This window comes from Ceratotherium simum, chromosome 37 (genome assembly GCF_057802395.1).
Source record: "Ceratotherium simum simum isolate JZ-2026a chromosome 37, ASM5780239v1, whole genome shotgun sequence".
NCBI classification, from domain to species: Eukaryota; Metazoa; Chordata; class Mammalia; order Perissodactyla; family Rhinocerotidae; genus Ceratotherium; species Ceratotherium simum.
This window is the reverse complement of record NC_141936.1, coordinates 13,459,935-13,482,149: the sequence shown is the minus strand read 5'-3', so window position 1 is coordinate 13,482,149 and position 22,215 is coordinate 13,459,935. Positions and strand designations below refer to the sequence as shown.

General features: G+C 39.3%; 1 protein-coding gene across 5 annotated transcripts in view; it reads left to right on the top strand.

Moving 5' to 3' along the window:
- The window catches only part of RHBDD1 (rhomboid domain containing 1), a 125,934-nt gene that overhangs the window by 63,480 nt on the left and 40,239 nt on the right, over positions 1-22,215 (top strand). For 3 of the 5 annotated variants that reach the window (XM_004427776.3, XM_087424748.1, XM_087424750.1), the window contains exon 6: positions 5,678-5,821. The exons of 1 other annotated variant lie outside the window; for it this stretch is intronic. In XM_004427776.3, the coding sequence (XP_004427833.1) occupies positions 5,678-5,821 (144 nt within the window). Of the gene's footprint in view, positions 1-5,677; positions 5,822-11,606; positions 21,971-22,215 lie in introns of those variants that run through there. One more of the 5 variants, XM_087424749.1, reaches the window with a different exon arrangement.

Here is a 22,215-nt window from a genome sequence, read left to right as displayed (position 1 = left end):
CCAGTCCAGCAATATTAACATAGTGCATTCAGTGCTCAGCCTGTGAGGGCAGAGTAGGGTTGCAGTTACCAGAGGTTATCCAGAGGAAGTGGAGTGCTGGGTCTGATGAATGAGTAGAAGTTAAGGAAAGCAGTGGGAGGAAAGGGCTTTTCAGGCCTTTATGAAAAGACCTGTTTGGGATTATCCAGAATGTGCTGGAGTGCCACTGGAGGATTTAATCAGTAGAGTGATACTACTGGGGTTACATTCAAGCTATGTTTTTGATGTAGTTCTGCCTGCTTGGATCATGATTGTCAATCTGGGCTATATATATGAATCACCTGAAGGGCTTTACAACCTACACATGCCTTGAATTCACTCCAGACCAATTAAATCAGAGTGGGGATAGAGAAAGGGACTTAGACTTTTTTTTAAAGCTTCCCAGGTAATTCTGACGGGGTCAGGAACAGAAATTATAGGTTTAGATTGAGGTTCTCTAGGCTTGGGGACCACAGAAGAGAATACTGTCACTGCTCCAAGAAGAGGCTTCACTTCTGAGGCTGTCACCTCTGCCGATTTGGATGCTTACGATCCTAGAAACGTGGTCTTGATGCAGGAGAGGAATGATGCCAGCTCACCTGCTTCTGTCTGTGGACTCACCTGAAGAGAGGAGGTGTGATGGTTAGTTATCGACAAAGCGATAAATATAGTCATTTGAAGCGCATTGGGTCCTTTTGGTTGTTGGTTATGGACACCAGTTATGGAGACACTGACTTAAGTATAAGAAGAACTTTATTGGTCTATGTGACAAGAAAGAGGTGGGTTGGACAGGAAGACCATTTTGGTTCTAAGTCCCACTGTGATTTCTCTCTTCCTGCTGACTGTACTCTCCACTAGGCAGGAGACATGGCTCCTAACACCTTGAAGTTGCTAGAGGAAACAGGGCTTCCCTCCTGGTTCATGTTTTAAATCCTCAAAAGAAATGGGAATGTTCCTCTGGACAAAGAGAATAATAATAACATACTTGTGCACAGATATGGCTTAAACTATCGTAGATTTCCTAGTCCTAAATCTTGTGTGAGAGCTGGGAAATTGAGATTTAGAAATGTTAAGTAATTTGGTAAAATCATACAGGCAGTTAGTGATAAACTAAGACTAAAAATGCAAGTCACTGATTCCTGGTCTCTGCTTTTTCTGTTGTGCTGGGATACGAATTGAACGTTCTGCTGATTTAACCTTACAAAATACAGCAGTTCCTCCTATTGTCTTCTGTTTCTTTTTTTGTTTGTGTTTGCACTTATAAAAAAAAAGAAAAAAGGGAAACCTGCTCCTTTCTTCCTTTGTATGGAAGAGACATAAACACAGCAGACACACAAACCAGAGAATTAAAGGCAAAAATAAAAGCTGCTTTTACCTTTCTTTCTTATCCCCTGTAAGATGACCATGTTTATATTCCTTCCTCTGAAGTGATTGGATTTCTTCAAAGGCAGAGCTACATAAGGCCAGGTGGCCATGCTAATGGTCATCCAGGGAACTTTTATGAGAGCATATGTATCTCTTACAAGTAACGATTTATTCTTAATATGGCTGTCCTTAGCTGGAAAAGTCTTTATAGGTCAAAGAACCTCATGAATGTTTAAAAAGCTGTTACCAATTTTTCTAATCTTGGTGGTGTTTCTTGATCTCTTTTGCCGTGAAATCCTGGTATGTGTATAAGGAGCAGATGGAGTAGTTAACAGAATAATGATAACCAGAATTTCTTTTACTGCAGAGCCAAAGTATATAGCGACAAAAGAATATTAAACGAGTATTCACTGTGGGATATAATTTAAACTTACTTATCTTAAGTGTTTGATTGTTAGGTTTTTCCAGCCATGTTTATTATGAAGATTTAAAAATATCTGATTGGGCCAGCAGAGCAGCTGTAGAAAATTTCTGGTCCTGGGAGACCTGTTCTCATTATAGTAGATATTTATGGGATTTTTGTTCTTGATGATTTATGACTGATGATATAGACCCTTTAACCACACTAGTCTTTTTGACTTAAGGCACTAAAACTTTCCCTTTCTCTCTCCGCATGTTTTGTCTGACAAGTACCAAATTAGATTTTATAATATTCAGATGTTTAGAGTTGTAGACTCATTTCATTAAGGCACTGCTGGGTTGTTTTTTAAATAAGAAATAACATGAAGAAAAATGTTTTTCTGTATCAAGAAAATGTTACCGCAAATCGTGGCACATTTACCTGGCAATAAAAACTCTCTAGATGTGTATCATATTTCTGGTATCTGTCTAGATGGGTATTCAGAGCTTTTGGGTTATTTTGGATTTTGAATTAGCTGAACATTTTTGAGGGTAGATAGGTAGAAATGCTGCTTAGACCTTCTATAACAGAATGACTTTCCACAGGGTGTTGAAAATGGTAATGAGCCATATGGGAAAGTGCCCAATATGCTTTTTGTGTTGCAATAAAATAATTGGCACTCATAGGGAATTGGGCAGTCTCTCTATTCAGGGATTGCTGAAGCATCCAATGGTATTCAGTGACTTATCCATAAATATTCTATTATGTTTTGGAATGGTTGTCCCTTTCTTTTGGTCTTTGTAAAATAGATACATTGATTGTGTTTTGACCATTTGCCCTTAAATGAAAGGTTTGTGTTTTTTTGGTGAGAAGTGTAAAAAGCAAGATTTGTAGCAGTACCACCGTCTTCTTTACTCTCAGGATATGAAACTTGCTGGTGGGTACTCCCCAACACAGCAGTGGGAGTTGAATTTTTCTGATGCTTCTATTGAATAGAGACCAATTTGAGGAAGGGTGTCCATATTTAGAATTATATCCAGATCACACTTCAGCCCTAAACCGTTGTGAGGATTTGGGAAATTTACTGATATCCTTCTCCATTTTTAAATATCATAATGTTAATATTCTGACATGGGAAACATGAGAGAGAAAATGGAAGTTGGCTTATTGGGGTATTTAGTAAATCTCCACTGATTTTTACTACATTAAGAGCAAGGCTTGTTGGAATTAGCCCCTAAAATCTTGAGCAATTTTATTTAATGTTTATTTAAATCATTCATTTTTGTGACTTTCAAGGACATTCAGTAAAACAGTACCAACATAGAAGAATATTGTAATAATCAGTAAGAGTGGGCAAAGGCTCTGAATAGACAATTCTACAACGAAAATATACAAATGGCTAGTAAGCACATGAAAAGATGCTCAACATCATTAGTCATCAAAACCACAGTCAGATACCACTGCATACCCACTAGGATGGCTATAATTAAAAAGACAGATAATGACAAGTGTTGGTGAAGATGTGGAGAAATCTGAACCCATATACATTGCTTGCATGAATGTAAAATGGTATAACCACTTTGGAAAACATTCTGGGAGTTCCAAATGGTTAAACATAGAGTTACCATATGACCCCGCAGTTCCACTCCTAGGTATGTACCCAAGAGAAATGAAAACATATGTCCCCATAAAAACTTATCCATGAATGTTTATAGCAGCATTATTCACAATAGTCAAAAGGTAGAAATAATCCAAATGTCTATCAGTTGATGAATGAATAAACAAAATGTGATATATCTGTACAATGGAATGTTATTTGGCCATGGAAAGGAATGAAGTACTGATTCATGCTACAACATGGATGAACCTTGAAAATGTTATAATAAATGAAATAAGCCAGACACAAAACACCATGTATTGTATGATTCAATTTATATAATTATGCAGAATAGGCATAGCTGTAGAGACCATTAGTGGTACTTAGGACTGGGAGGGACGGGGATATGATAGTTATAGGGTACAGGTTTCTTTTTTGGGGTGATGAAAATGTTCTAAAGTTGATTGTGGTGCTGATGGCATAACTCTATGAATATACTAAAAGCCATTGAGTTAAACACTTTATTTTATTTATTTTTTTGTGAGGAAGATCAGCCCTGAGCTAACATCCATGCTAATCCTCCTCTTTTTGCTGAGGAAGACCAGCTCTGAGCCAACATCTATTGCCAATCCTCCTTTTGTTTTTTTTTTTTCTGCCAAAGCCCCAGTAGATAGTTGTAAGTCGTAGTTGCACATCCTTCTAGTTGCTGTATGTAGGACACGGCCTCGGCATGGCTGGAGAAGCAGTGCGTCAGTGCACACCCGGGATCAGAACCCCGGGCTGCCAGTAGTGGAGCGCGTGCACTTAACCACTAAGCCATGGGGCCGGCCCCAAGTTAAACTCTTTACATTGGTGAATTATATAGTATGTCAATTATATCTCATTAAAGCTACTATAAAAACATAACCAATAGACGCAAGTACTTTACATGACAAATATTTATATAAACATGTATAATTACATTAGTTTATTAGCTGAAACTAGATTAGTGTGTTCTATTGTCATTTCATTGTTTATGTGAAAGTAAAGACTTCTAGAGTGCCTGAAAATTTTTATGAGAAGTAGTTAAACTATTTCCCTTTTAATCCTGTATATTAGAAAAGCATTTTATTCATAACCAACACAAAAGTAAATTTTAAAATAGCCTCAGGACCCATTATCAAAAATTCTGAATATGAAATCTCAATTAACCAGCTTCTACCATACAGTGTTTCTCTTTTTGGCTTGATTATGTTTTTTTCTCTAGTCTCATTAAAGCAATAAGAGGCTTAAATTCAGGCGTGTACTATGTTAGGTGATATAGAGACATATGACACTAGACTCACAGTGAAGGGTAGGAATTTTCATCAACAAAAAAAAGCACGTTAATTAAACATTTGAAACATCATCTTCAAAGGGTATGATAATGGAAGGAAAGAAGAGGAAAAATTAAATGACTATTACTTTTCTCTTATTACACCAGAATTAGATTGGTAATCTTCTATGGGAAAAAAATCTCTTTCAAATTCCATGAAGGTGGGCAGTTAAAGTAAATGTAAGGAGTAAACTCAAACTGACTTGAAAGGTCATTGGCAATGCCTCGCAGAAGTGAACTTTGCTCTGTAATTGACCTTTGTTAATGGGGTATCTATGTTTGATACTTAAAGTATTATTTAATGACCAAGCTGTCCCTTCTCTCATTTTATCTAGCAACCAGTTTCTTGAGGGTGCTATTAATACAAACTGTGATCTCTGACATAGAATTATAGTTACAGGGACATTGGCTTGTATATCTTAACATAGTTATCACCATTCGAAGTATCATACCCAGCACAGAATTTCTGTAGTATATGTATTGAATGTTGGTCTGCCTGTTATTGTATGGAGCCACTGGACAGTAACGCTTTACCCACTATCATTTCAGCCATTCCCTTGACTCCAGTCAGGACTTCATTGAAAATACTGCACGTATTAAATAGCTCCAAACTATAAGAATCCACTCCATATATCAGTAGCCTATTCCAGTCTTCTCTCTAGTACTGCTCATACCTTCTAAATTAATATCTTCTTCGTCTTCAACCCATAAAGACTCACTCATGTCCAGTCCCGTGTTGGGCACTGTGGATACAACAGTGACAAGACAGTCATTGCCCACCCTCCTGGAGGCATTCTCCATTTGTGATCTTTTCTTATTTTGAGGATTATTACTATACCCAAAATAATGACATAAATTATGTTATTGTCTTTGCTTACAAAATAGAAAGTATGAAAAGAACAGTCCATGGCAGTGTTCTCTAACCTTCTCATTGTGCCTGTAGGCTACTCTGGATATCAGGATTCGTATCCATATGGCAGGCCAGGTCACTATGAAGAAGTACCCAGGAACTATGATGCATACACAGCAGGACTGAGTGAAGAGGAGCAGCTAGAGAGAGCATTAAGAGCCAGCCTTTTGGACCGAGGTAGGAATTTTGCACCCTTCACTTATTTTAAAGCATACCTCACATGGTGAGATGATCTGAAAAAGGAGTATTTGGAGCAAATTAAACTTTAAATAGTTTATAAAAAGGATGCGTAGATGAAAAAATGTGTGCAGATTGTGATTACAAAGAAGTGAGTGTGATGCCATAGTCCCAGCAACCTCAGCTAATAAGGTGCCAGACTATGTATGTATTGTTAAAGTGGTTCTTTTTATAGGCCTGCTGCACTCGATGCTTTGACATTAAAGTCAAGAAACTTAAAAAATAAATCTTAGGTGCATGAATAAAGGGGTTTGCTTTGTAATCCATATCTGTAAAGCAGGCTCTATGTCACTGTGTATCAAAGTGTTGCCCACAAACCTTCCTCAAAATCAATGAGATTGATGAGAAGTCAAACTTAGGGTTCCTTTCCAGACCTCCCGAACTAGTCTCTCTAGGGGCAGAGCCTAGGAATTTGAATTTTTAACTGGCTTTCCAGAAGATTCTTTTACATACTGATATATGAAAACCACTGTATTTATTTTGCCATCTTTGTTCTGAGTTTGACTTATGATTTTGGGTGTTACTGTTTTTATTGTTTTAATAGTGACTAAAACTCATCTATTGATTCAGTAAGCATTTATTAAGGTCTTAGTATGTTTCACGTACTGTGTTAGGAATTCAGAGAGGTGACAGATGGAATCTGTCCTCAAAAAGTTCACAGTCTCTGGTAGAGGAGATACCATAATGCACAAGTAACCATATCAGGTGCCTAAGAGAGCTCAGGCTAAGTGCTAGAGGCAGTGAGAGGGGGAGAGCTTTTTCTTAAGTAGAGCCATCAGAGTTTCACGGAGGAGGTGGCATTTGAGTTGGACCTTCAAGAATGTGTAGAGTTTGCAGAGATGTGGAAGGGCCTTCCAGGCAGGAGTCAGTATCTGCACAGACACAGAGGTAAAGGGCGTGGCTAGCCAGCCCTCACTTTTGAATGGAGCATTAAGAGAAAAAGGGAAAGAAGAGTGGGAAGTTAGGCTGGGGCCTGGTCACAGAGGCCCTAAAATTAAATAACCAAGTGGAAAATGGATCTGGTATATGGTGTACATGCCAGTAGAGTTCTGCATGGGGGAGTGATGTGATCAGAGCTGTGTTTTATGAATCTGGCAGCAGTCATTCCGCAGACAAGGATTCAGCACCTGTAGGGGGTACCAGGCATTATGCTAGATGATGGGAATACATAAATTATGACAACTTGCTTTCACACTTGAAGGAATACAGTCTTAGCAGCTGCAGTGTGCATGGAGGTGGGGAATGACAGCAAGAGGGGAGAGAAGTCAGAAGACTATTGCAGTAGTCTGAACAAGAAATGAAAGCCTAAATTATGAAGGTGGCAGGGAAATGCAGAGGAAGAGATAAATCAGTATTTCTCAGGTGAAGCGTATCAGAACTGTGGTGTATCAGTCATCTATGGCTGTGTAACAAGTCACCATGAAACCTACAGCTTAAAACAATAAACATTTCTTCTTGTTCTTGAGTGTGTGGGTCAGCTGGGCCAGGCTATGTGATCTTGGCCGATGTGCTGAGGTGTCTGCAGTGATCAGCTGGGGCTGGCTGCTCTAGGATGACCTCATTTACATGCCTGCCTGACTGTTGTCTGAGGTAATGGTGGAGACTGGGCTGCACGTCTCTCCGCATCCAGCAGGCTGCCCAGGCTCATTCATAAGGCCTCAACGTGAAGGTTCCAAGAGGGAGTGTGGAAATAAGCAAGGCTTGTACTGGTGCATCGTCAATTCTGCCGTATTTTGTTCTGAAGCAAGTCACAAGACCAGCCCAGGTTCATAGAATGGGGAAATAGACTCCACCTCTTCATGGGAGGAGCTGCAGAGTCACATTGCAAAAAGCATGGATTGAAGGAGAGGTGGAGAATTGGGGCCATTCTAGTAATCACTGTATCACATATAGTCAGTGTACTGCCAGGATCGTGATCACTAGAAGCATGACTTAGCCAAGGAATCCTAACCTCGAGGGTAGGGCCCCAGAGTCTGTATTTTAACAAATTCTCGTGGTTATTCCTATGCAGACAGGAGTTTAATCACTACTAGGTGAGACATGAAATATTATGGGACAGGTAGGTCAGCGCAAAGCTACTCAGCACAGACTTGGTACAAAACTTTATTTAGGATCACAAAGGGACAGTGTGAGGGAATTTTTTGGAGCGATGGAACTATTTTGTATCTTGAATGTAGGATGGAAACACAACTCTTTGCCTTTGTCAAAACTCACATAAGTGTACATCACAAAGAGTAAATTTTCCTATAAAGAAATTTTAAAAGAAGTAAATAAAAATTAACAAGAAACCCAATGGAGTAACTGGTAGACTTGCAAAGATCATCAAAGACTACAAAAACCATTAGTTAGAAGGTTGTTGAGAAACAGGACATTCACACAGTGATAAAGTATCACTTCATAGAGGAGATGCTGATAGCAAAGGGAAAAATGTACCTGTGCAATGGAGAGATTCGACAGTCGCCACCTGAACCCAGAGATCAAACAGCGGTGTTATTAGTGGGATGGCCTCACAGTGTGTCTCCTGATATGATGCATTGTGAGGAACACAGCATCATCTATGACGTGTTCTTGCTCAAAATGTTTAACCTGACTCTAAGTCTCCAAATGTAAGTGTCGATGTACAGGAAATACATGGAATCAAGGAACAAGTTGAAGAACACCATGGAAAAATAATCAGACAAAATGTGGGATTGCTACAATTCAGTGAGACTGGTCTCCTAAAAAAATCAATATCATAAGAAAAGCAGGATGTGGTTTTCATATTAAAAAGAACTAACAACCAAATGTAACATGAGAACCTTGAAAAACTAGCTATAAAAGACATTTTTTGAGAAAACGGGCATTTTGTATTTGGACTAGATATTAGATGTTATTAGGGAAATAATCTAACTTTCTTTGATGCGACAGTGATGTTGTGGATAAGTAGCAGAATGTCCCTTGTTCTTAGGAGATACATACGAAAGCATTTAGAAGCAAAATAATATGATATCTGCAACCTGCTTTCAAAGATCAGCCAAAACAACTCTCTCCCCTCTCCCTTTTCCTCCCCCTCTCTCCCTCACAACCCCCGACAAGTTCTGCATTCAAATAAATTTGGGAGACTCTGCAAACTATACCCCCTTGAAGATCCAGAATGACACTGGTATACTGACAGCTCGAATTAGATCTGCAATTAAGAAAGCAATTTATTAAATTAATGCTTTCCAAACTTGTTTGACCACAGAACTTTATTTTCAATGAATGTTTTTAAGAGCATATGGAACTAGTTCCAAGGAACTGATCTAAAGAGACTTCTTGAAGTGCGTTATACAGTAACGGATGACAACAAAGGAAGGAGCTTTACAAATGTTTATATTAATTTCAATTTTATGTTCCTTAAAACACTTCATGATTGTCTTCTTAAGAATGAGAAACCAATGAGACATTTTTTTAAAAGGCCTTTATTATTTTTTAGTCTTTTTTCTATGGAAAAATATTTGGTTTGAGTTTATTTTATAAAATTCTGACCATACAGTACATACTATTTTGCACCTTACTTTTTGTCATTCAATATTATGTTGTAATCATATTTTCACACCACTAAATTTTTTGAACATACAGATCCTCCATATATTTTCTTAGATTTATATCTAAGTATTTCTCTTTTTTTTGGAGGGGGAGGTATGCTATTATAAATAATACTTTTTAAAAAAATTCTATATTTGTTGAGACTATTATATACTTTTTTTGTGAGTCTATTGATTTGCTAAATTATTTTGATTCTCAAAGTTGAAGCAGGCTTGCATTTCCAGGCTTGCAATCTCACCTGGTTGTGATATTTTATGGTCCATCCTCATGAAAATGCCACGTGTACCTGAAAAGAATGTGTATTCTGCTCTAGTTGGGTGTGTTCTACAAATGTTAATTAGATTAACTCGGTCAGTCGATAGCCTTGCTCAGGCCTTCTCTGTCCCTCCTGATTGTCTGTCTACTTGTTCCATTGAATGCTGTGAGTATGTTTAATTACACAGAGTTACTGTGAGTAATATTGACTACATATTGTTGCTCTGGTTACCCTCGGTACACCAAAGCCTTCCAATTCCTCTAGTGTTACCTAGTTTTTAGGGTGGGGGCCAATTTGCCAGATTCTGTTTCTCAGTATCTGCTTGGACTTCAATTTCAGGTCTTTCCTTTGTGCTGGAACTTGGAAGGTCCTCCTTGCACTCTCTTATCCCTCTCGCAGTGGGGCACTGCTGGTCCTGGTTACTCTGTGCTTCTTAGTCTGGTGGTGGGAGGCAAGTGGGGGGTGTGCTCTGATTTAGCCTTAGTCTTAGGTGGTCGCTTCCTCCCTTGGTTTGGAGGTGTGGCCTTCGCAGTGTTCCTGGCCCTCCCCCAGGTGTAGAGGTGATTTTTCCCCCTCTTCCCTTCTCTAAGCTACATAGGTTTTCTCCATTTCCCAACGGGAAACAGTGGTTTTTGCCTCCCAGACGTTTGAGGCTTGTGTTCCATAGGGACAATAGGGGAGAAGGAGGTAGGCAGCCTTTCACACAAACCTTTCCTGCAGTCGCTATTGTTCTTTCCCCCAGGGCTGCACCCAGAATGACCCTAAAAGGATGCTTTCTCTGGACTCTCACCCTTCTTTGGTGAGGACCACGTGAGGTCCTGAGAAGAGCCTGAAAGTCCGGGGAACTCCTTTATATTGCAGCCCGCTGTATATTCTGTTATATATGCTGTGAATACGTTCTGTGTTCTCCTGCTGGCTCACGCTCAGCCTTTAGCAAGTTGTTAACAGTTCCGGCTGGATTCTTTTTATTACCATCCAGCGGAGTCTGTGCCAGGTAAGCAAGGGTTCCTGTACTGTTGTAGACTTCTGTGTAGTTGGTTGTCCTACTGCCTCAGCTCTCCCATGGGTTCAGAAAAAGTTATTAATTTGCAGATTGTCCAGCATTTATGTTTATTATAAGGACGGGAGTGATGCTTTTTCCAGCTTTCTACATCTCAAATGGAAGCTTGGAGCATTCCTTCTTCTTTGTTGGGGTTTGAGTCTATCGTTCCTAGTACATTTATTTATTAGCTTTTTTTTTTTAATAAAGAAGATCTTTCCCTCATGAAGTAGGTAGAATCTATAATCCCTTCTTAAAAGGCTGGGTAAATGCTTAATTGTTTCTCTTTGATTCCCAGTTTTCAAAGTAAGAAGTTAGTGTAATAGTCACCAATAATACTGAGTTTTGAAAGGGCCAGTGAATCGAAATTCATTTGGTAGAATGCCAGTCCAGCAAGAAACATCCAGCACCAATTAGTTTCAAGCTGTTCTTTAGTTAAATATATTGGAAGAGTAAATTAAAGAATCAAGGCGGCAACTTTTTAACCTCAGAATTTGCTATTAGTATATTTCTTAGCAATACCTGGCCATAATTGCAAGTCCTAAAACTCATGCTGGGAATAATAATACCACAATAGCCTTTGTAGAAGAAATATCGAAATCCCCATTATTTCAAGAGGCTTGCACTTTTACTACTATTAACAGAAATCTTGTCTTGTTCTGTTGGCAGTCTCAGCTTTTATAAACGAGTCCAAGAGGCAGCTGATACCACCATAATAGAAAAATTTTGGAAAAGAGCCATCTTTTTCTTTGAGTCAAAAGGCAGATGCCAACTAGGAACATTAGCTCATTGCATTTGCCTCTCCCCCTGCCCTACATCCTTCCATGTATAATTTGTGCTTTTTTTTTTTTTTTTTTTAATAGCCTGCCACTAGGTTCAGCTGGCGGCTGGGTACAAAGCTGTGTCCTTTTCAACTTCTATCTGCCAGTCTGGAGCATGTGTCCTGAGTAAAGCTGGAAATCCTTACTGACATGTGGAGTAGCTGGTGCTTCTTTTCTTAGACTCCTCTAAAAGGCAAATGGCCGCAATCACACTTTGGCTCTCTTGTGACAATCAGGCAGAGTTGTCAGCCCCCTCCCCACATGGTACAGATGGGGTTGCTGGTTAGCCATATGTGAAACTGGGGTGGAATATACCACAAAGGTCTTGGCTTCAGAATGAACCTGGTTGCTGCTTTGTCTCTCAGTCTTCAGATGTAAAATTACCAGGGAAGCCATGCTGGAAAAAAGTCTTCAGGTTCCAAATTAATATCTAGTGCTTTGTTATTAAAAGATCATTTGATAATATCTTTGAATCCATTTTATAAGCATCATGCATAGGGACCAATTGAGATATATTTTAAGTAAAAAAAAAAATTTATTTTAACTAAGTTGTCCATTTTTCTTTTACTGAAGCTACATCAAGGTATACAGAAGTGGCATGTCTTGATCTTTATTATTGTATGGAAATTTTTGAGAAAAATGGAATAAACTATGTTCATGTTCTTTTAATCTTTCATGGTGTGGTACAAAGAGAAAAGGATGGGAATTCCAGTGGCCTGAGTTTCAGACCTGGAATATCAATTAACTGACTTTACTTGAGGTGTCTGATCAGACCTTTGTTTTATTATTATTTTTTTGTAATAAAAAAGATGAATTGGGTACTCTTCAAAGTCTGTTCCTTTTCCATTATTCTGTGGTGATGGACTGAGTAGGAGAGGTGTAGCTAGACAGAGATGGCAACGTTGGGAAATGTCAGGAATATTAGTAAGTGTTTGACACGTAGGTCTCAGGGCTTACGGATGAAAGACCATTTCTGGAAGATAAATTCACACAACTATCTAAGGCAGATTTAAATTGATAAATACATGCATCCGATGGTAGTACCTTCTTCCCTTACGTGATTATGTGGTATAGACTTCATTGTTCCAGTGCAGGCAGAGTGCAGCTGGCAATTTTTAACATATACACATGTTCACTGCTGGCCTGCTTAGCTTCACAGGAGCATTGCAGGCCAGGACAGAGATGTACAGCTAATTCTGTGTGACCACTCAACTTTTTTTTTTTTTTTTAAAGTAATTTGGTGAGTTTTCCCCCAGGAAAACTTTCTATATAATAAAAAAAAGTACCATCTGCCAGATTGTGTAAAAGCAATTTCATTGCAGAACACTGCCTTTCGATTGCTTGTTTTGACTTGCTCCTCTCTATGTTGGGGATATTCATTTCAGTGAGTAAAGTTTGATATTCGAGACTGTATCTAGATGTGAAATTGTGCATATAAAGAAATATAAGTACATACTTTTTCAGATTTGTGAAACAACATTTGAATATCCCAACCAGGGAGAGAAATAATAAAATGAGTGGACCAGAGTTCTGTTTAGATCTCTATTGGGAAGAAGCAAGAATCGGTTTGGGTTCCATATTTAAAAATATTAACTGTAGCCCAGCCGTTATAAATATATATATATAAATAAAAATATACATGAAATTTAAACATATTTGAGAAATTGACATTAATAGTTATGTGTGAATTAATTTATAGTATTCTGCCACCTACCCCCACATTCACCATTTATTGAATGGCATTATTCAGATGCTAGTGAGTAGATTTACCAATAAAAGTATAAACCAAACTCTAATGAATTCATTCCAACCACCCAGGTGCCTTGCTTCTTCCCTGCCCACATGGAGATCACTTTTGGACTACCAAATCTTAACGGTTTCGGAAATTAGCTTGCCTACTCATCATTTTGCTCTGGATCATTATTCACCTATTACTCAGCATATCTGTATTTGATCCCCTCATATGTGTCAGATATTGTTAAACTTTGCAGGCTACAGAAATGAATAAATTTTGTTCTTTACTATCAAAGCAAAAATATTCTTTTTGCTGAATAACAGGAGATTTAAGTGACTTTAGTTCTGCTAAGTAATATATTAGGTTTAGGAAAGAGAGTAACTTTTGAAATGAGTTGATCACTTTACTTACCCACCTATGAAATTTTCTACTTCAGCAACTCTGTTTCCCTAAGTTATATAACAATTTTATAGACTATCAAGTTTACTAATATGATGATTTGGATACTCAAATTATCTATATAATTTTTAATCTCGGAAGTTATTGATATGTATGTTTAATGTTTCATAAGATCAAATTTAATTGGAGAAAACTATTAATATATATGGCTGATTAAGAAACTTGTCATTTCTATAAAATGTATTAATTTGGAAGATAGACATCAAATAGTGCTTTAAAATTGCAATGAATCTTACATTCTTATTGATCAAACAATTGAGGGTGTGAAGAAGTTTTGAATCATATGTATCTATATTAAAATATGAAACAGTATCTTTTTTTTGAGCTGAAGCCCAGACTTTGTTTCATAGACTTAGTAGTTGATATTTTCAAAGGATAAAATTTTATTTTTTTTTATATGAGCCTTTCTATTTCCTCTCTAAGCGTTGTTAAGTACACATCAAAAGTGTATATAACATTTTGCATGGCTGTATCTTAACGTTTTATATTCAGCGATGAATTGTGGTCTCTTTTGGTTTCCATAAAGAGCCTGTTGAGCATATGAAGCACCTAAGTGCAGTTTAAATCTTGGGGAGGGATGTATTACTGTGATCCTTTGCTTAATTTATTTAAATTATTATTATTATTTTTGTGTGTGTGAGGAAGATCTGCCCTGAGCTAACATCTATGCCAATCTTCCTCTTTTTGCTGAGGAAGACCAGCCCTGAGCTAACATCCATTGTCAATTCTCCTCCTTTTTTTTCCTTTTTTCTCCCCAAAGCCCCAGTAGATAGTTGTATGTCATGGTTGCACATCCTTCTAGTTGCTGTACGTGGGACGCCGCCTCAGCATGGTGGGACAAGCGGCGCGTCAGTGCGCGCCCGGGATCCGAACCGGGGCCGCCGGTAGCAGAGCGCACACCCTCAACCGCGAAGCCGTGGGGCCGGCCCCCTATTTAAATTATTTTTAAAGTGGATGATGGAGAACGAGACAAGGCAGCACCATTTTCAAATAGAACTGTGATGCTGACACTAAGAGTGATCCTAGAGGTCATCATGTCTGACACCTCGATTAGACACAATAAGGAAACAGACTTGGAGAAGTCAAGATATATAATAGTCCGTCACAGTCTGTATGCCTGTTAACTATGGCCCCGATTACTGTTGACAGTGTCCTGCCCTGGGGATGCAGTTGTGAAGTGGGTTGGGCTCCATAGGCGTGAGGAGCCTGGGAGTCAGGACCTCCCTGGAAGGTGCTAGATTGGACCCACATTTCCTAGGGCTCTTGTGAGTTCACTCTAGGGCAGAGCTGAACCCCTGAGTGAGCTTCTGCATCAGGCTTCCAGGCTTGGCTGCACACGGCGTCTCAGCTCTCCTTGCCACCAGGGGCAGAGTCCGCCTGGCCTTCTAACATAAGGGAGACGGCTCTGATGTGTGTGTGCTAACACCTGTTAGATGTGTGCTGCGGTTGCTGTGTGCTTCTGCTTTTGTTTTGCCATGGGAATTGGCAGTACTCAACTCTTTTTCTAGAAGTCCTGCCTGAATTCCAGATATCCCGGGGTGAACCATGCTGAGGGCCTGACATAGGTGATATGGTTACCTGAGCTCATCTATTATGGCCTTTTAGAATTTGGGTAATATTTGTTCTGGTTATGAATGCAATGCATGTTCACTGTGGAAAATACAAATCAGCAAAAGGAAGACAAAATCCATAACCCCACCACCCAGCAAAAAACCACTTAACATGTGAGGTATATCCTTGCAGCTGCCCATAATGTAGGCACGCAGGTGAAACCACTGTAATCGTTTTGGGTGAAATTCTGTCGATGTCAGCAAGCATTAAGCTCCTCTTCCCTGGTGCTTACTGTGCTGGGAAGGTTTACATACCCACACAGACCCCTACAAAATAAGCATTTGTAATTATCTTCATTATTTTAGATTATGAAACAGTGGCACAGAGAAATTAAATGACTTGCCCAGAATCGCATTCTAAGTGTAAACACCAGACGAGAAGGCCAGACTTCTCTATTCTTAGTCAGGACATTTATTACACTGTACAACACAGCCTCTGCCGAAAAACCGTATCAGGCTGCCGCTGAGTTGTCAGTTACAGTAGAGAGTAGCAGGATTCTAAGACTGTGAGTCCGCATAACTGAGCCGGAGTTATATTTGTGTTCTTGGAGGCAGATTGGCTTTCTGATCAGCCTGAATTCAGAAAACTGAAAACTCTGAGGTGGTGTGGCCACTGTGGCAAGACTATTATGTATAGAATACCAGTGACGTTTCTCTTACTGTTGTCTTCATCTGTCCATATACAATTGAGTACGTTCTTTTGTTTGGTTGTTTTTTGTTTTTTTTTTTTTTAAGCAAAAATTCTTGGCAGTAATTAAAAAATTGTGAAATAAATACTTTGTATGTGGAAAGAATGCCCTTCTTACACAGAAGACTGCATCTCAGGTGCTTCATAGGACAGACGCCACAAAATGCTTACTGTGGACAATCATAAGTAATCTGGGCTGTCATTGGTTTCTGCCAAAAATGATAGCATATGGGTTTGAAAATATTTTTTTTTTTTTGTGAGGAGGACCAGCCCTGAGCTAACATCCAATGCCAATCCTCCTCTTTTTTGCTGAGGAAGACCGGCCCTGGGCTAACATCCATGCCCATCTTCCTCCACTTTATATGAGACACCGCCACAGCATGGCTTAACAAGCGGTGCGTCGGTGCGCACCGGGGATCCGAACCGGCGAACCCCGGGCCGCCGCAGCAGAACGTGTGCACTTAACCGCTTGCGCCACCGGGCTGGCCCCGAAAATATTTTTTTTAATATGGATACATTAGTGACATTTGAATTAAGGATATTTGCATTGTTAATTTAAATAGAGCTCAATTTTTCTTGAATAGTTTTCCTTTTAGAAAAAAAATGATTCTTAACAAAAAAGAGTATGTGTTTTCACATTAAGTGTGCCTTAAGACATCAGAATTTTATGTTGAGCTATTACACATTATTGCAGATACTTAGTGGGAATTATTCACATGAGAATTTTCCCCATCGTCTGCTCTGCCTCTTGAAGCAATCTCATCAATAGCTGCACACATTCTTCCATCCGTTTTGTTGTGTTGTGTTGCTAGTGAGAAAAAGCCAGAGTCATCTTAGTTTCCATTTATGATAGAGTCACAAATAGCTTTCAGAGTGGTCTAGTTTCATCACATGGCAGTTCTCCAAGGATTCAGAACTATTTATAATTCTGTTGTACTTAGTTATGAAGAGCCAGATGTGCGAGTCATGCAGAATATGTATTTATATATCTTCATGAATCTCAATTAGGGACCAGAGATCTTTCTGTGTCACATCTGTGTTATTTAAATCCACTTTTGTTGTAGGACAGGACTGAAATTGCGTAATGTTGTTGCGATTACTATAAATATTAAGCTGATTAAAATTACGTTGTAATCATCTGCTTTGGAGAAATTGCAAATGGCCTCATCATTCTGCAGTTAGAATCAAGTTAAATAAATCATGATATAGACTAGTACTTAACCATTAAAAAGACAGAGAAGCAAGTTCACATTGTGTCAAAGCAGCAGGATACCAGCAGTATTTTTAGTAGAAACTCATTTATTTTTGTAAGACCTAGTAAATGTACTATAAAAAAGGTTGAAATAATATTTAACAAAATGCCAGTCATTCTTATTTCTCAGGAATAAGATTATGGTGACTTTTATTTTCTTGTTTTGGCTTACCTCCATTTTCTAAAACTTCTGTAAAATCGTATAGGACCTTTATAAAGAAAAAAATATTATTAGAATAAACCTATGCATTGTTAAAAATGTTCAATAATAGCCTTGCTCTTCTCTGATGTTCTCCACAATACCATCCCATTTAAGGCATCAGGTGGTTTGTTTGTAGAGAAATGCAGAGGAGACCATACCTCAAGCATTCCCCTCCGGCCTCTGCAGCCGAGTTAGGGATGGTCAGGGTGGTGAGGGAGGTCGAGCAGAGCAGAGTGTCTGAACTAGGATCTCTCCAGATCCTGTCTCCCCTTTTCCTTTTGGCTTATCCCCTTCTTTCCCTTCTCATCTCCACTCCAAACCTTTCAGGCTAAAGTTGTCCACACGCTTTGGGCAAGAAGGCCAACTGCTCCTGTTATTAGTAGCTAGCTCTTCCTGGCCACTGAATGATTTCTTTCTTACGGGTTCCAGGACACACGGGATTCTGTTTAGTTTGAGGCTGCTTTAGCACACCGTTTAGGAACCACGGAACTTCCATTTTACCTTACAGTGTACGGAACTTAAAGCTTCATACCTTTTATCGAGTGCAGTCCTTTCACATCTGTTTCGCTTCACCTCAATGAAAGGTTGCAAGTGATGCTTGGAACTCAGAGGTTTGGGTCGCCAAGGAAAGGAGGAGTCTGGCACATTTTCTCTGGCAAAGCATTTTATTTTGCAAAATACACTTGTGTGTTACTAGAAAACAGTATGGCTTGACTCTTGAATCATTGTGTTCAAAATTCTGTATAAATCAACAGAAACAACCCAAAGCCCAGGAGTTTTTAATTTTCAGCTCAGTGAGACTGAAAGGAAACAGTTTGCTTTTGGCTAGGGTGATGCTGAAATAAAATAAAATGCAGCTAGCCCATCAACATTAAGGGAGATAAAGTGTTTAATAAGTGTCTTCTAGAAGAAGTGACATCTGTATAGAACACCTGCTGTCTTCATTATAACTGTAAGTAATCTGCATCTCTGGGGGTGAGCAGGGCCCTTCTTTGGGCACACTGTGCTGTGGAAAAGATAAATTTTAAACCCCCGAGTAAATTTACTATTGTGTAGAGGGTGCTTTTGGGTGAGACATGTAGGGAGGCAGAGAGAAATAACCCTGACTTAGATAACTCAGGCCCACTGAAGCCCATTTTGAGCATAACTTTGACTCTGTGACACTTGTCAGGTTATGACAAGGTTTCCTACCCCTTGGTAGCCCTGATTATTTGCTAACTATTATCATTTTAGTGTTTTATATATCACAGAAGCATATGGACTGTGCTTCTTGGTATGTGGGCAGAGCTGTTTCATGGAATTCTGAACGTCTTTGTATGCTTTGAGGAGGGGATCTGCGTGGTCACTGAGCATTGCCTGTGTCGATGTCTTGTTTCTGTTAGGTTTTTGCTGATTACAGTCCTGCATGTAGGGACAGGAGTGAGTGGAAGTGAGAGAGCGCCAAGCAGTGCCTTTCTCGGGGTGCATTTTAAGTCAGTTGCCATTCTGGCAGATTACCACCTAACCAAGAACGATTTCCATAAGCACTGGCTGTGAAAAACCTTGTACGTCAGAAAATAAGATTTTCTGGACAACAATGTGGTTCATCTTATAGCCTGAGGAGAAAATAACTCACACCAAAGTCTACTGTATGATAGATAGGATTTTTTGAAAGCAAAATCAGAACATCTGCTGTTTTTTATCTCTGCGAACCTAACGTTTTGTCCCCTGAAAGCAGCAGCCGTTGTCCAGCTGCTGTGCACCCTGGATCTCTTAGACCTTGACACCAGACAAGGGGGACACCTCAGAGTTAATGAGCAATTAGGACGTTCTTTCCTGTCGATTAACTGGTGGAGTAATGAGATCAAATGAGCACTGTCCTTACAAACACCCAGACTTGTGTTTTCTAAAAAGCATGTCTTTGTCTGCTGTTTGCAGTCACATGGATAGACAAACAACTACTTCACATGAAAATAAATTAAAAATCGCACCTACAGCAAACAGAAGAGCAAGGTATGCAGACAGGATACCATTTACTCTAAATTCACAATTCAGGGGTTTTCCTCCTGAGTGGCTGCAGTGACGTCGTAACATCTGCTATCACCTTAATTGTCTTAAAGATTGGCAGACAGAATATTTAGGTCATGAGCGTCCTTTTCAACGTGAATGAATTTATAATATCTAAGTTTGGGGCAGTCTGGGTGTTGAACCAAAATTTGAATTAGTGGGTTCCAGATCATGGCCCGTCTGTGGATTTTGGGTTTACCCTAAATGTGACGAGAAGCTAGTGAGCGGTTTGAACAGAGGAGTGAGGGGCGTAGAGAAAGAGGATAAAGGCCCTGAGACGGAGGATGGCCTGTTGGAGGCACTAAGTTGGTGGTGACTGCAGTATATTTTTCAGTGTGGGGGGCAATTCATCAGGGTGGCAAGATAGTGGGAATCGGGTTGTGAAGGGCCCAGTATGCCGTGTTTGACGGTTTTGTACTTGACCCTGAGGACAGTGGAAGCCATTGAGAGTTTTAAGTAGGGGAGCAATAACATCAAATCTGGATTTTAAGATCGCTCTGCTATGTGAGGGGATTGAAATAGAGCGGGGAGAGATGGAATTTAAGTGAGTTATAGCATACCAGCACCATTGTAAGTGACTTCTGTATGCATCTTTATGGGCGGCCAACCAAGGTCCCATAGCTAATGTAGAGCTGAGATTTGAGCCGGGCAGTCTTGTTTCCAGAGTCTACATACTTAATCATTGCATTATTTTGCCTTTCATATTGCACTGGTAGGGTCATCATCATCATCATCATCATCATCATCATCATAATATTTTAATTAAGAATTGTTTAGTTAATGTAATAATACTATTATAAGTATTCTACTAAATACTACTAGTACTTTACTAGTTTAGTGAACTTTTTTATTCATTCTCATTCCTATTGGAATGAAATTAGACATTTTAGTGAATTAGACTTTTCTGTAAAATATTCATCAAAAAGTTTCAAATTAAGGTTCTCAAGTACAGATTATTAATGTCTTCTTGGTCCACTTGAAGCTTCCCGAGGGCATTTCTACTGCAGATTTCATGGTTGAGTGTTTTCAGGGCTTTCAGGATACCTGTGAAAGTCCGGGGAATATGAAATCTCAAAATGTTTTCCAACCCACAAGTAACACTCAGCTAACTGTAGGTATAATCTTCCAATTCAATGGAATGAAAGAAAAGGCGATATTAAGAATAAATAATGGCAACTAGACTTTTGGTGGTAAACACGATGTAGTCTATATAGAAGTCAAAATATAATGATGTGCACCTGAAACTTATATAATGTTATAAACCAATGATACCTCAATTAAAAAATAAATAAAAGAGGGGGCCGGCCCTGTGGTGTAGTGGTTAAGTTCGTGCATTCCACTTCGGCAGCCTGTGGTACGCCGGTTCAGATCCCGAGGGCAGACCTACTCACTGCTCATCAAGCCATGCTGAGGCGGCGTCCCATATAGAAGAGCTACAACTCTACAACTGTGATATATACAACTATGTACTGGGGCTTTGGGGAGAAAAAAGAAAAAGAGGGAGATTGGCAACAGATGTTAACACAGGGCTAATCTTCCTCAAAAATAAAGATGTTTAAAAATAAATAAATAAAAGAGAGGGGAGTTGTATGAAATACAGCTCACTGACATCAAGGAGATCTAAATATATTCCTAATTGCAATGACCTCACTTGATTTCTGAAAGAAAGAGAATGGCCGTTGTTGTGCAGTATGTTTCAGTAAATGAATGGTGACTGTAGGTGTGTCCAAGGACTATAATTCAAGAAAGACCAACCATATCGGTCTTTGTTGACTGCTATTTGCTAAGTAACTAGAGGAGATGTTTCAGAGATTTTGGTGTTCCCAACCCTGGCTGCCTGTTAGAATCGCCTGGGGAGCTTTTTAAAATTGCCAATGCCCTGGCCCCCAAATAAATTGGAATCCACAGCCCGTAGGGTTGAGGTGAGGGAGTGTGCAGAGACAGCAGTGGAGCGCGGGCCCAGGCACTGGGGTTGCTTTATAAACTTCCCCAGGTGAATCCAGCAGGTCTTTCCTTTAGACGAGAGTTCCTTGAGGACTGAGGTGAGAGACTCCCGTTTATCTCTGCTTTGCTCTTAAGAAGCTCTAGCAGAAGGCAGTGGGCACCTTTTTTTTTTTAAATTGAAGGTACAGATAGTGCCACCTATTTCAATAGTTATCCAGATTTCCTAAATTCTTTATATATAATTTAAAAAATATATAGAAAACACATATTGTGCCAGATATGAGCAAGGTAAGCTGCCTCCCTCCCCCAAGATAAAAACCAAAGACCAAATTTTCTGCCTTCAGGTAACCTAGTGAAGTGGAAGAAAGAGGGAGGGAGGCTGGAGAGAGGGAACTAGTAAGGCATCACCAAAAAAGCTATTATTTGGGTAAAAATAATGCTAATCAAAGAGAAGGGTGGCTGATGGTTGGGAATGCTCAGGAATGGGATGGGTGGATGGGTGGATGGGTAGGTGGATGGATGGGTGGGTACATGGGTGGGTAGAGGGAAGGGAAGGTAGATGGTTTCCTAATAAGTCCCCATGACAAAAAAAAAACCCTTAAGACCAACTTACATCACATACAAATTCTTATTGGAAATCATGCAATTGAGAAAATGTAAAATAGCATGTTTTTGTTTATTCTGTTCTCTAGGCTTAAGTCTTCACTGATAAGGA